General features: G+C 39.9%; 1 protein-coding gene across 2 annotated transcripts; it reads left to right on the top strand.

Moving 5' to 3' along the window:
- Positions 1-165: 165 nt before the first annotated feature.
- LOC133010278 (atrial natriuretic peptide receptor 2-like) lies at positions 166-12,497 on the top strand. Of its 2 annotated transcripts, XM_061077799.1 has the most exons (23): positions 166-243; positions 825-915; positions 1,150-1,282; positions 1,723-1,846; positions 2,317-2,421; positions 2,888-2,990; positions 3,826-3,971; positions 4,065-4,137; positions 4,615-4,759; positions 5,506-5,592; positions 5,679-5,822; positions 6,296-6,417; positions 6,770-6,914; positions 7,033-7,081; positions 7,165-7,272; positions 7,395-7,514; positions 7,655-7,748; positions 8,081-8,168; positions 8,314-8,453; positions 8,686-8,838; positions 9,564-9,662; positions 10,281-10,372; positions 11,136-12,497. In XM_061077799.1, the coding sequence occupies exons 1-23, from the start codon at positions 199-201 to the stop codon at positions 11,244-11,246; spliced, it is 2,517 nt and encodes an 838-aa protein (XP_060933782.1). In that variant the 5' UTR covers positions 166-198; the 3' UTR covers positions 11,247-12,497. The 2 variants fall into 2 exon arrangements, with proteins under 2 accessions (XP_060933782.1, XP_060933783.1); XM_061077800.1 differs by lacking the exons at positions 9,564-9,662; positions 10,281-10,372; positions 11,136-12,497 and having other exon boundaries at positions 8,628-8,693.
- Positions 12,498-13,041: the final 544 nt, after the last annotated feature.

The following is a 13,041-nucleotide window of genomic DNA, read 5'->3' as shown; positions in this document are numbered from 1 at the left end:
TAGGGACTAGAGTGAAGTGAGAGGGGTCTCGAGGAACATGCACACACACACACACACACACACACACACACCCCACACACGCACACACACACACACACACCCCCCCCCACACACACACACACACTCAGAGGGGGAGATGTGGTCATTCACCTAGTCGGTCAGTTTACAGCAGGTCAGGCCACAGCAGCAAACCTCCTCATGGCTTTTCGGATAGCAGCATCCCTCTACCTGTGTTTCCTGTTGGTAAGTTCTCCATTTATCATGGTTTTATTTGTTTAACACCACAGCAGCTTTTATTTCTAGAGAGGATCCTTAATCTACTCAACCTATTAATACAATGCTCTAATATGTGATTTGAAATTTGACTTAATACAACAGAGGATGGATTATAAACAACTGTTTAAATTGAGCTAATAAAAATCTCATTTTTATTTTTTGCTGTGGAACCCCTCTTGCTTTGTTGCCTTGTCAGAAACACTTGCTGCTGTGGGCATGTGATCTTGTGTTTTTTCAGTGTATTGCCCTTTTGTTGTGGGGCTGATTTCCTAGATTATAAAAGATTGTATATGATCAGTAAAATAATAGTATTGAGATTTTTACTTGTAAGATACATCTACCACAGTGTTTTACTTGTGTTGTTGATGTTGCTGCGGTATTTGACTTTTTCTCATTTTGGCTCCAGACCAACAAAGCTCTGCAGAGTTGTGTGTGTAATTTGGCTTGACCAACCTTGACACGCTGACAAAACACTATGCACAAAAAAGGCTTTTTCATATTTCATGTGCAGACATGAAAAATACAATAAATGCTGCTCTGAACTGCAGGGAGTAAATGGCTGGCACGACCTGGACAACACAGAGTACGACTGCTGGCCGATCAACAGTCCAAATGATTACAACATGATTAACTGTGGTGGTAAGTCTGCTTTGTGCATTGATTTGCTTGTATGTGTGTGTTTTCCTGCTCCGGCTGAAAAGGAAGTGAGACAACATTTGTTCAGAATTAATTACAGTGACTTAAGAGGTGGGGCTCCACATTGTATAGCTGCTTGGGAAAACCATACAATGCATGTGCAAACACTATCCCTTGTTGCGTGCGTGCTCGTTCTGTTTGAGTGCATGCAGGTGATGTGCATGTGCGTGCTCACAGGTCTGGAGATGGCCTGGGTGCAGCGTCCCCCGGAGAAGGTAACCAATGGGGAGGAGTTCAACGTCTCGTACACAGTGACGGCTTCAGATTCCTTCTACCAATACGCAGTCAGGAACAAGATCTTCCAGTTTAGGTGAGTGTGTTACATAAACTCCTGTACGCCTGCCCCTACACACACACACACACACACACACACACACACATATTGTTTTGAACACATCTGTCCTCCTATGGCTCAGTCGTTGCTTCAGTTAAAACTTTAAACGTTTTTTTTTGTGATTGTGTGTATGAATCTGGTTTGTCATGTAAGGTGCATTACCTAGATAAGCACTGAATAAATACTCACCTCAACCATAATTGTTGAAAGTTTGTGTGTAATAATCTGAGAAGAAACGTGAGTGACTAAATTAACTACAAATACAGAAACAAACATTTGTTTCATTATCATTATTCATCATTATTTCATTATTATAACTGGTGGAGCTCCTGGTTATTGTTTGAGCTTCCATTGGTAAATATCACCACGGAGAGATGAATGAATGTGTTTGTCTAACCATCCATCCTCACTTCTAGTGATGCGTCAGAGGCGAAGAGGTTCTGTCATGAACACGAGTGCCCGGCAAACTATAACAACGCCAACGAAATGAACTGCTGCGTGTATCACGCCAACATCCACTCCTGCCCTCTGGGCCTCATGGTTGGTGTCACCCATCAGAGCAGTGAGGCTTCACCTCCACACTCCAACACACCCTGTCATCATCTTCTGCTCTTAGTATAATCACACATCTCAGCCAGCCAATGTGATCATGTTTGAGCTTTACTGTTGAGCTATTGTGTTATCTGTGATTGAACGTTTGTACCACCCCAATCAAGAATGCAACAGGCGGACAAAGGACAGACAGATGAAAACATAATGCCTCCGGCGACTGGCTATTGTTGACACAGAGGCATAAAAACATGAATTTTCTGATTTGCTGAAAAACTTTTTCTTGAAGAGCTGTAAAATATTCTATACTTCTAGTATTCTAGTCCAAACTGCACAATAATTTAGGATTGAATGGTATTCAAATCAAAATAAAAGCATACCAGTGTGTCCAGGTCAGCAGACACTCCTCAGAGCACATTTTGGAACAGACTCTCCTCAGCTGTTGTTCTCCCTCTTTACAGAAACAAGGTGGAATCTGCGGCCCGTGGATTCCTGACGATGGCAAAATAGTGACTCACACTGTTTCACAAGCTGGAAAGATGTCACAGAAATACTGGAATTCAAAGGTGAGCATAATTTTTGAGAGAATTGATCATTTCTGTTCATGTGTTGTGTCGTATTTCTCACAGATCCACATCAAGATAATAACTTAGTAACTTGACTGCATATAGGCAGAGGTAACTACAGAGTACAAGCAAAACTGAATTCATGTTTAATACATATTAGTTTTTGTGCGTGATTTAAATCTGACAGAACAGTCCCTAAAAGGACAATCAGCTCATATAATTACACATATATCTACAGTAGGGATTGTTTTATGATTGTTTCTATTCATTTCTACTTCAGCGTATTTCAGTGTTAATTCTATATTTACTTTGTTTTTTTCAAATATTATCCTCTCGTTTTATCGATCCGATCATTTTTGTTAGCATACTGTTAATCCCCTGTAGCTTTTACTGGCAAGCAAGACTTTAGATTAATATACAACCAGACTCTTTCACAGTTCAAACACACTTTGTATTTGTCATTTAGGTGGTGCTGATCCATGTGGGAGTCACCTCAGTCATTGCTCATGTAAAGATAGGACAGATGCACGCAGCGCTGGAGTCCAAAGTGCTTGTAGTCAGTGCCCAAGGTCAGTGTGCTACTGCTTACACATCCAGTATGACCACAATACAAAGCAAATGTCTGTCTGTGACACATTGTATTACATAGATAAGTCGTTATATCAAGAAACATTATGGGCAAAGTGAACTTGTATTTGACCTTGCAGTATAATAGCTGGTTCAAAACAACCGCTACTATCAACTGATTGGCAATAAGAAACTTAGATCGGTTCTTTCTGGCAAAAACACAGACAACAGTCTGCCTGAAGGAAAGTTACTACATACATACTTTCACATACTTTATGTATCTCTTTAGGCCCCAGTAAATTTGTATCTGTCAGTGGTGGAAAGTAACTAGGTATATTTACTCAAGTGCTGTACTTAACTTATCCTTCTCGGGTTGTCGGGGAGCTGGAGCCATCCGAGCTGACATTGGTTAAGAGGCGGAGCTTAACCTTTGCAGTTCACCTGTGTATCACAGGGCTATACAAAATAAATTCATCACATCCATTACAATGTGTTATTATGGCTAATATAAAACTGTATTGATCCCAGGGGGAATTTTGACTTTCTATAAATCTGCTCCACATTAACTTTTCCACCAATAAGTGTTAAAGCAGATGTCACTGCATCAATAATTATCATACAATTATAGTATATATAATGTTCTGGAATGAGCCATTATGCATAATGTTCTTTGATTCTTGTATATGTGTATTTTAACTTAACTGTAATTGAATGCAGGACTTTTGTGACCAAGTTTTTTTTACTGTGTGATAATACGACTTAAAGATGCGGTTATGTCCTCCACTACTGAGCGCAGTGGGTGGTAAACCTAACATGTAAACTCTCTGACTGTTCAAGTCTGTGGAGATGACGTCTGCGAGCTGGAGGAAACCTGTCTGAACTGTCCTGCAGACTGCGGCATCTGCCCCATGTCCATCGCAATCAAAATAGCCATCGGGCTCCCGGTCGCCCTCTTTAGCAGCGGCTTCATTCTGACCATGGTGGTGAGTCGGTGCAACACATGTTCACAAAGACACACAAACACACACAGGACATGTTTTATATGCTTATGGTTTTCCGAATTGTCTTCCCTGCAGTGGCTTCAGTACCAGAAACAAAAGATGTTTTGGGATGAAAGCTGGATCATCAACTACAAAAACATCATATTTGGTAACATGAAGTTTATAATGACACCATTTCAAGATATATTAACACAGAAAGCCTACATTTGATCCTTCCTTTCAAGACTTCACATTAACTTTACTGAAATGGAAAATAAGAGTGTCTGCCAGAAATCTTCAAGTATTATTGAAACATCCTTTATGTCATGTGTCATATTTGCAGCTGCTTTTAATGTCAGTTTCATTTTTTTATTTCAACATAATTAAGAGTAACTAACGTTTCCAGTATTGGGTTATGGTTAGGCTAAGGGTTAGGGTCCTTCTATGTGGGGCTAGGGTTGTAGGGTTAGGGGTTAGGGTTAGGGTCCTTCGATGAATTAGATTGAATGAATTCTTAACCCTTCAACAAACCGTATTTGGTGAAATGCAAGCACTTTTATATTTCATTAGTAAAATTCCTCCAAGCTGAATTACCAGTGAACTGTGTCCATGTCTAACGTGATACTTGACTGTCTGACCTCTGCAGGTAGAGTGTGCTGGATAGGCAACGGCAGCACCACAAGCCTGCAGCACGTGAAGAGTTACTCCACCATCAGTCAAACTACTGACGTGACTGTGTGCACCGGAGTCAGTAACTCCTTCAAACAAGGCATCATCCAGCTAGGCATATAGTGAGAAATGTTTTTATTTACCTGTTTACAGTAAATGTTTATGATTCTACTTTCGCGATTCAACTGACAGAGGTAAAATGGATTTTTTCTGAATGTCTTGTTTAAACACTCTTAACAATCTGGTGTAAAGATTTGTTTAAAAATCGTTTTTTAAATACCTAGAATCTCCTCACAGTTTCACTTTTATTCATTTATTTGTACAATAACATTAAAGAATATATTACTTGAGGTACTAAACAAACGAAAATAAATAATGTTTCTTTCATATTCTGTATTAACAGCGCATTCTTCAGCATGTTGCAGCCTTTTACTAAAAAACAAAAATCTCATAGACAAGTAAATATTCAGAACCTTTGCTATGACACTGGACATTTAGCTCATGGACCTCCCATTTTCCGACATCAATTTCTACTACTTCTTGAACACAGTCCTGCTGACAATGTATATACTGTAAGAGCAAAAACCAAGGAACTGCCTGTATGCCTCTATAATTCCCAAACTCTTCTAGAGCTGCCTACCCAGCCAAACTGAAAACTTGGAGAAGCAAGAACCTGACGGTCCCTCTGACTGAAGCCCATGAGATCCTGTGTTGAGCTGGGAGAGTGTAGAAGAGAAATGGGAAGCGCCTGAGCTAGGGTTAGGGTTAGGGTTAGAGTATGGAGGATGTGGGTAAAGCGTCTGAATGCTTTCTGAACCCACTGGGAATTTAGGTTTGAGTTGATGACTGTACGCTAACTGTCTTGCAGCGATGGGAGGACGGTGGCGGTGAAAAACCTCCAGAAGAAACACTTCACCCTGTCGAAAACCATCAGGAGGGAGGTGAAAGAGGTCAGGTGAGGAAACTCCTTCACAGAGATTTGAATGAGACAGGTTGTAGGTTTTATTTAAGTTCATACATTTGATTCTTCGTGATCGTTAGACAACTGGACCACCCCAATCTGTGCAAGTTCATCGGGGGTTCCATTGAGGTTCCTTATGTGTGCATCATCACGGAGCACTGCCCCAAAGGAAGCATGTCTGACGTCCTGCTGAATGACGACATTCCCATCAACTGGGGCTTCAGGTCAGAGAACTATAACTAACCCAAAGTCATATTCATTACTATGAGTAGTAACTGTAACAATAAAGCTAACGCCTGAAAGCTGAGGATCATGGTGAAGTCATTGCTTGTGAAACATGAGAGATTTTGTAATGACACACAATGACAATGCTAAATAAAACTTCTCCAGGAAATACTTTTGCATGAGTTCTTTAATTTGGCAATGAGGAAAAGCTCCATCCTAGACTCAATATTAAACACAATATTTATAAAGTCACACAGACTCAATCAGGCTGACCAGTCCGTAATGCAGAGAAATGTAAATGATGAGAAATAGCTATTTTTACCATGGTGTTGTGGATGTGGGATAACCCAAGGGTTTTTATGAATCTATGCACATGTGTATATTTTTTCACAACATGTTCTGATTTTTACCTTTGATTGCAAAAAAACCACTTCACACACACAATTATATATGAGACCGTTTCCCCATACAGGCTGTCGTTTGCCACCGATATCGCCCGCGGGATGTCTTACCTCCACCAGCACAAGGTGTTTCACGGGAGACTTCACTCCAGAAACTGCATCATCGATGATCGCTGGGTGTGCAAAATCTCAGGTATCCAAAACATACGGTATATCAAGGTTGTTATTAAATCACAGTCTGAGTCTGGGGTGCAATAGGTTCAGACGTTCTCAGATCTGTTTTCCAAGTTAGGAAAAAGTGTTTTGCCATTTTTATTCTGTTTAGAGCAGTAACACTTCGATCAGGAGATTAGAGGAAAGTCTTTCTGACTGAACTTTAATTTTGCTTCAATTGTGATTGTGATCAGTCGCTCAACATACACAGTTTACGAACAGAATCATCTCCTCTCAGGTGTCATTGCACCACTCTGTCTCATGTTATTCACATCCTGAATCCTGAACATCCTGCATCACCTTGCTCTATACTTTCCTGTGTTTGGCTCCAGATTATGGGCTCACAGCGTACAGAAAGGAGGACTTTGAGGCCGTCAGTAACGGCTTCAACTGTGGGGATATAAACCGTATCTACTGCGCTCCAGAGGTCCTGCTGGGCAGCAGCTCCAGTATAACACCAGCAGCAGACATCTATAGGTGGGTTTGAATGTGCAAGCAGTTAACGAGAGAGTTATATTTGGACGTAGTTGGATTAAAGATGTAGAGTTGTTTACACACATGGTAACCCTTCTGTACGTTTCCCTCGTCTCCGCAGCTACTCCATGATTCTGGTGGAGATTGCGACTCGCTCTGACCTCATTTCAGTGAGTATGACGGGCCTCTCTCTAGATTACAAGCTTCAGGTCCTTTTGATCTCTACGATGTAACCAGCAGTCCTCTCCAACAGGAGCAGACTGAGGGCATTAAGATGGATATCATGTGGCGCCCCCCTCTGCCTGAACTCAAATCAGGAAAGGCAGATACTGACTGTCCCAGTCAAGGAAATTACTGTGAGGTAATATAATAATTATAGCTATAGATGCGTAGTACTGCGTAGTAATTTTTTAATAAGGCCAAAGAACATGAGAAGTTCATATAGTATGACACAATGATGTCTTTCTGTCTTTTCTGGAGCAGCTTATAAAGAGGTGCTGGTGTCAAAACATCACCCTGAGGCCCACATTCGAGCAGGTGAGGAAGATGCTGGACAAGATGAACCCACACAAAGTCAGCCCAGTGGACATGATGATGAACCTGGTAACAACCCTCTGAATTATGGTCAAATAACATAGAATAACAGGGATGCAAAGTATATATAGTGTTTTTAAAACATGTGAGGAAAAGCTTTGCTGTCATCTGTCATTGTTTCAGACACTGACAGAGTTATTTAACTGCAGATGGAGAAGTACAGCAAACATCTGGAGGCCATAGTGGCAGAGAGAACACAGGACCTTCTTCAAGAGAAGCAGAGGACGGATCAATTGTTATACAGTGAGTCAAGTTTACTGTAAGCAGTGATGTGCAGGAGGCCCAATGATTCATTCCAAGCAGAATAATGTTATTCAGGCTTGACAAATTTGTCTTGCTAATCTGTTACATTGATATATGTATATATTTTATATATATATATATATATATATCACATTACACTGGGTGATTCAAGACAAACTATAAATCACCAGATGAACTCAGCTGTTTCTGCTGCCATCTAGTGGTGCAAAGGATGCTTCTCCTTTCCCATCCACTGCTCTCGAGCGAAACACTTTCGAGGAATGTTTTCGCACAAACACAGCTATACTTTAACAAATTATATATGTGTGCAGGTATGTTACCGAAACCGGTGGCTGATGACCTCCGTCAAGGTCGGACAGCAGAGGCTCAGACCTTCTCCAACGCCACTGTCTACTTCAGGTTTGTGTTCATCTAATGGAGCAGTTAGATTTTTGTAAATGGACATTTATGCAGTTAGACGTTCAGTGTCTTTATTATTTAGTACATAAAAGCTGATAAATTAGAGATGATTGATTAACATTTTGTTGCTTCCACCCTATGACAGCGACATTGTTGGATTCACCCAGCTGTCTGGTTCCAGCACTCCCTACCAGGTCGTGGATTTCCTCAACCAGCTCTACACCACCTTCGACGACATTATTGACAATTACGATGTTTACAAAGTGGAGACAATAGGCGATGCTTGTGAGTATGTTGAGATTTATCTGCAAAATGATAAACAATATACATTGAACAATAAAAAAGTCAAAGATGGAATTAATCAAAAAAGTGAAACATAAGTGAACGAATGGCAACATCAATTACAGTTTTTTATACTAAAGAGAATCTGAATGTTTTGTTTTGCTGTTTCATTATCAGTGAACCTCTCCCTCTTCCTGTATTGTCTCTTATCATGGAATGACGGCTGATTGTACAGACATGGTGGTCTCTGGGGTCCCTCAAGAAAATGGCATCAATCATGCTGGGGAGATAGCCAGCATGGCCTTGGATCTGGTCAGCGTTTGCCACAACTTCAAGATTCCCCACAAGCCCAACACGCAGCTAAAGATCCGTGCCGGCATCCACTCAGGTACTGTGACCATCTCATTGTATCCAGCCTCACTGACATTTGGGACATAACAAATCAGGATATTCTACATCACAATGGAAAGAGGATGACCTGTTGTGCACTATTTTACCAGAGGTTAACTTAATATGGTTTTCTGAGGATAAATTCACAATTTGCAGGATTCAAAGGTTGCAGAGTGAGCGTAAATGCAGCATAAATTGTTATATTTTATTGTCAGGTAGTCAGGTAGAGTGAGAAATGGAACAGAGGAATGTTTACAGCATCATGTGGCTCATTACATCTGACCCAAGTCTTCACATTCAGTATCATTTTACAAGAACATGCCTGTAGCAAAGAAAAGTTTTATGAGGACTGGAACAATCTTTATGGGTCTGGAATCGCTGAGCGGATCAAATTTTTACGACATATATGATTTTTTATTTTGTCACCAGAAAACTCCTCTGAGTTCTCACTCAACTTTATTTTTTCCCTACAGATTCTGCTTGGATCAGCTCCCCATTTAATGTTGCAACAATACAATCTTATTTATCTGGGCCTTGAAGTTTTAAAAATAAATGATCAATGCTCAAAATATTTGATTTGACACGTTTGTGTAGTTGTATTTATATATTTATAATTAACCCCCTTTTAATAACCTCATATCCATATTCATGATTATGTCATACAGTGCACTAAGTGTTATCAGCCAGCTGCTTGTTTACACTTACTGCTGTTTATCCCAACAGGACCTGTGGTGGCCGGAGTGGTCGGCACCAAAATGCCTCGCTACTGCCTCTTCGGGGACACTGTCAACACAGCATCACGCATGGAATCAACTAGTGAAGGTTATGAGGAGTAAAACACACAATCCAAGTCTCAAAGTGGAGCCGATTCCATTTTAGAAAAATATCAGGTTCATGGAAGTATATTTCAATTTTACTGTACAAGGTATAGATCTGTATGAAATAATTCTGCTCTGTTAATGTTTTCTAGTGCTGATTATAGAGTTTAATTGGCTTCAAAGGTGGAGTTATGACATAGGAATACGCTGGTGATACTTTAAAGATAAATGTTCTTATATGGGATAAAGTGTACCCAAAGCCCAGAGAGCTATGTAAGGACAATTAGAGTAATTTGGCCTTGTACCTTTTGCAAACATGCTTTTAAATCGGCATGTATAAGAAATATGAAATGAATGAAGAAGGTGACACAATGTATGATTAGAGAGAGAATTCAGGTTTTCCTTTTATGCTTTACAACATATAGACATTTTCATTAATCTGTTTTGTACTATATAGGTCAACCGTAGATGTTTGGAGTTATATCTAATTTAATGACTTTTCAGCACATTGGCTCAACTATCACTGATTTGATACAGAATGCTTGTTGTGAGTTACATGCACCAAGATACTGTACATTCATATTGCTCGATTTGACTTTACCCTATCACATTATATCCACAGCTCTGAAGATCCAGGTGAGTGGAGCCACAGCTGACCTGCTTCACACGCTCCGAGGTTACGTTCTCACCTGCAGAGGAACACTTGACGTGAAGGTGAGATTATCAAACGCTCTAGTGTGTGTTCGTATAGTCAGTGTGTTAAATGATGTTATAAATAAACACTGACTGGGGTGACAAATCCATGGCCATGCAATGTGCTGCATATTTAGCTTCCTGTTGCTGTTCTGTACTTGGTATTGTCGTGCACCCCGACACAATAAACTGCACAAAGGTTCATGCTCAGCACATTCCTGTCCATGATCACAGGGTTTGTTGCATAGTGACTGGACGTTTTACTGCAATAGAAAACAAATCTCAACAGCGTACATACACATCCACAATGTCTTGAACTGACACTTACTTTTGTTTAAAGAGCTTATATTTGGGGGGGGTTTCAAGCCACTATTATATCAGATAAAAATTGGTGCACCACCCATGAAACAGAAGAAAACAGGAGGATGATGAAACTGAGATTTGAAAAGATCAGAGGAAAATCAAAACTTCCCTCCCAGGTAAAACAGATGGGGTGTGTCTGGTGTTTTCTCTCTCTCTTTTCTAGAGAGGTATTGTTGGATCCAGTTCTACTTGCTTCTATTCACGCTGTAACCTAAGAGCTCTTAATGTTGGGTGGTGCCAATGTGATAATGGGGGAGGGATTTACTCGTCAGTCCCAACAGCCATGGCTCCAAGTGGCCTCAGCTGGCACTAACCCCTAACTCCCTCCCTCATGAAACACTAATGGCTTTATTACTTAAGCATTGATTTGAGTATGACTTTATCTTGCTCCCATTCATCTTGACCCCCCCCCCCCCCACAGGGAAAGGGGGAGATGACAACATGGTGGCTCGAATCAAAGAGAAACGACTTCTCAGACCCGCTGCGCAGAACATCTGAATCCAGCGGCTTCCCGGTACCAGTTAGTGACTAAAGCTGTGGAGCCTAAAATGTGGTTATAGGAAAAGTGGTATGATGTAGATATAATGAGATGTAAGATTAAGAATAATTATAATGTAGATGTCACACTGCATTGTAAATACACCACTTGTTGATAGTGTTAAAGTGTGCCTCATTGTGTTTATATATAGCTTCATGAGCATGGTACAGCGGTCTGAGGCACTTTTCTGTTTTCTGATGAATTACTGCTAAATTAGTTTATTATTCACTGCCTGACACTCAAGACATTGCTCCTACAGTAAGTTTTAAAATGTCATTACTGAAAAATCTACATTTTCACTTACAACTGGAATCTAACAATACACCCAGGTACAATGAACAAACTTAATAATGGGATGTAATGTCAGTGTTGCCTCCCGGAAATGTAAAAGAAAATGTAAAAGTTGTTAGTTGAACCCGTTCGTGTGTGTGCTCTATAACGGTGGATTGTCCTTCAAATGGATTTACAAATAATTTGTAACCAAAATCTTAGTGTTCTTCAAATTCTGTTTTGAATTTTCAAAAGGTTTCATGCAGATTAGATTTGACACATAACACTTACTAGTACATTTTGTAGAATGAGAACATACAGTTTTCTGTAGTTTTATATGTTAAGTATTTCTTATACCTTGCAGTGCTGTTTATGTGTTGTTGTATTGTTCTATATTAGTGATTATATCATTTATATTAAGTTACTTCCAAGTTATAATTTGGCTCATTCTTCTGTTGTAACTATATATTTACAAGTACAGAATAATAGAGAGATACTGTGCAGTCACCTCATTATGTCACGGTGTGGTATTTTGCTGTTGTTCATCCTGACACATGTAACTGACTAATGAAGAATAATAATTAAAATGTCTGCCTCTATATTTGTGAAGCTTTGCAAGCTGGAAAATATCTTAAAGCCTTTCCCCCACCTATGATGCATCTAGCCACTCATGTGTTTCATCACCTGTCATACTTCGCAGATCAATATTTTGTGTGAAGCTACAAATTTCAGATTGACTCACAGAAACATCATATCAAAATACATACAGTGAAACTTGCTTTGCCTTGGACTATTTGGAAAAGTAAGTCAAAATTTGAAGGGATAAAGAATGAAAACTGCAGTGTAAGCATTGTATGGTTTTAAATAAGGATTAGGGATAATATTTTGAATTCATGAAATGATGTTCACAAATATTGTCAATTTATGTACAATTATATATATCTCTCAAATAAATTTTGTGGATGTGTAATACAACTTTGCAGCTTTAGAATAATTTTGCATTTGTGTGAAAACGTTTCGCGCACACATATACTTTGCAAAAGTAAATCACACTAAAAATGTATTTTGAAAATGTGTGTGAAACACTGTTTTATTTCTTTAATCAAATTGCAGTACTATTGTGTCTTTTTTGACATATTTGCCTACATATTAAATAGAACTAGGGCTACGTTGTAGCACTTGCGGGCCCGAGCACCCGCACGTTGAAGCCTTTTGCTGTCGGGGGAGAGAGCGAACGTTGACCAAGCGCACGTCTCCTCGTTGGATGCGTTTTCCTCTCTGTGGCAAGGCTAAACGCTCCACATTCCCAGAAGTTGAAGTTGATCTGATGATTGTCGTCAAAGTACAAATGTGGGAAATGGCCAAAATAGCCATTAAAGTCAAAATAGCGGGCTTCCTGTTTGGTCTAGCATGTCTATCCAGGAGACTTATTTGTTTTTTATGAAAAGACATTTGTCCCTATATATTTTTGTAGATGTCGGGGCGTAGACCAATCGTAGTGCCTGGGCTGCCCTTTCGG

This window comes from Limanda limanda, chromosome 9 (assembly GCF_963576545.1).
Source record: "Limanda limanda chromosome 9, fLimLim1.1, whole genome shotgun sequence".
Taxonomy (NCBI): domain Eukaryota; kingdom Metazoa; phylum Chordata; class Actinopteri; order Pleuronectiformes; family Pleuronectidae; genus Limanda; species Limanda limanda.
The sequence above is the reverse complement of the archived record's forward strand: the minus strand, read 5'-3'. Positions and strand labels throughout refer to the sequence as shown.

What these genes read in the sequence shown, in the direction of transcription:
- LOC133010278 (XM_061077799.1), top strand. Translation starts at nt 199, where the DNA reads ATGGCTTTTCGGATAGCAGCATCCCTCTACCTGTGTTTCCTGTTG. An exon ending in ATCATCCAGCTAGGCATATA is followed by an intron (nt 4,760 to 5,505) that starts GTGAGAAATGTT and finishes ACTGTCTTGCAG; the next exon opens with CGATGGGAGGACGGTGGCGG. An exon ending in GGAGACAATAGGCGATGCTT is followed by an intron (nt 8,454 to 8,685) that starts GTGAGTATGTTG and finishes CTGATTGTACAG; the next exon opens with ACATGGTGGTCTCTGGGGTC.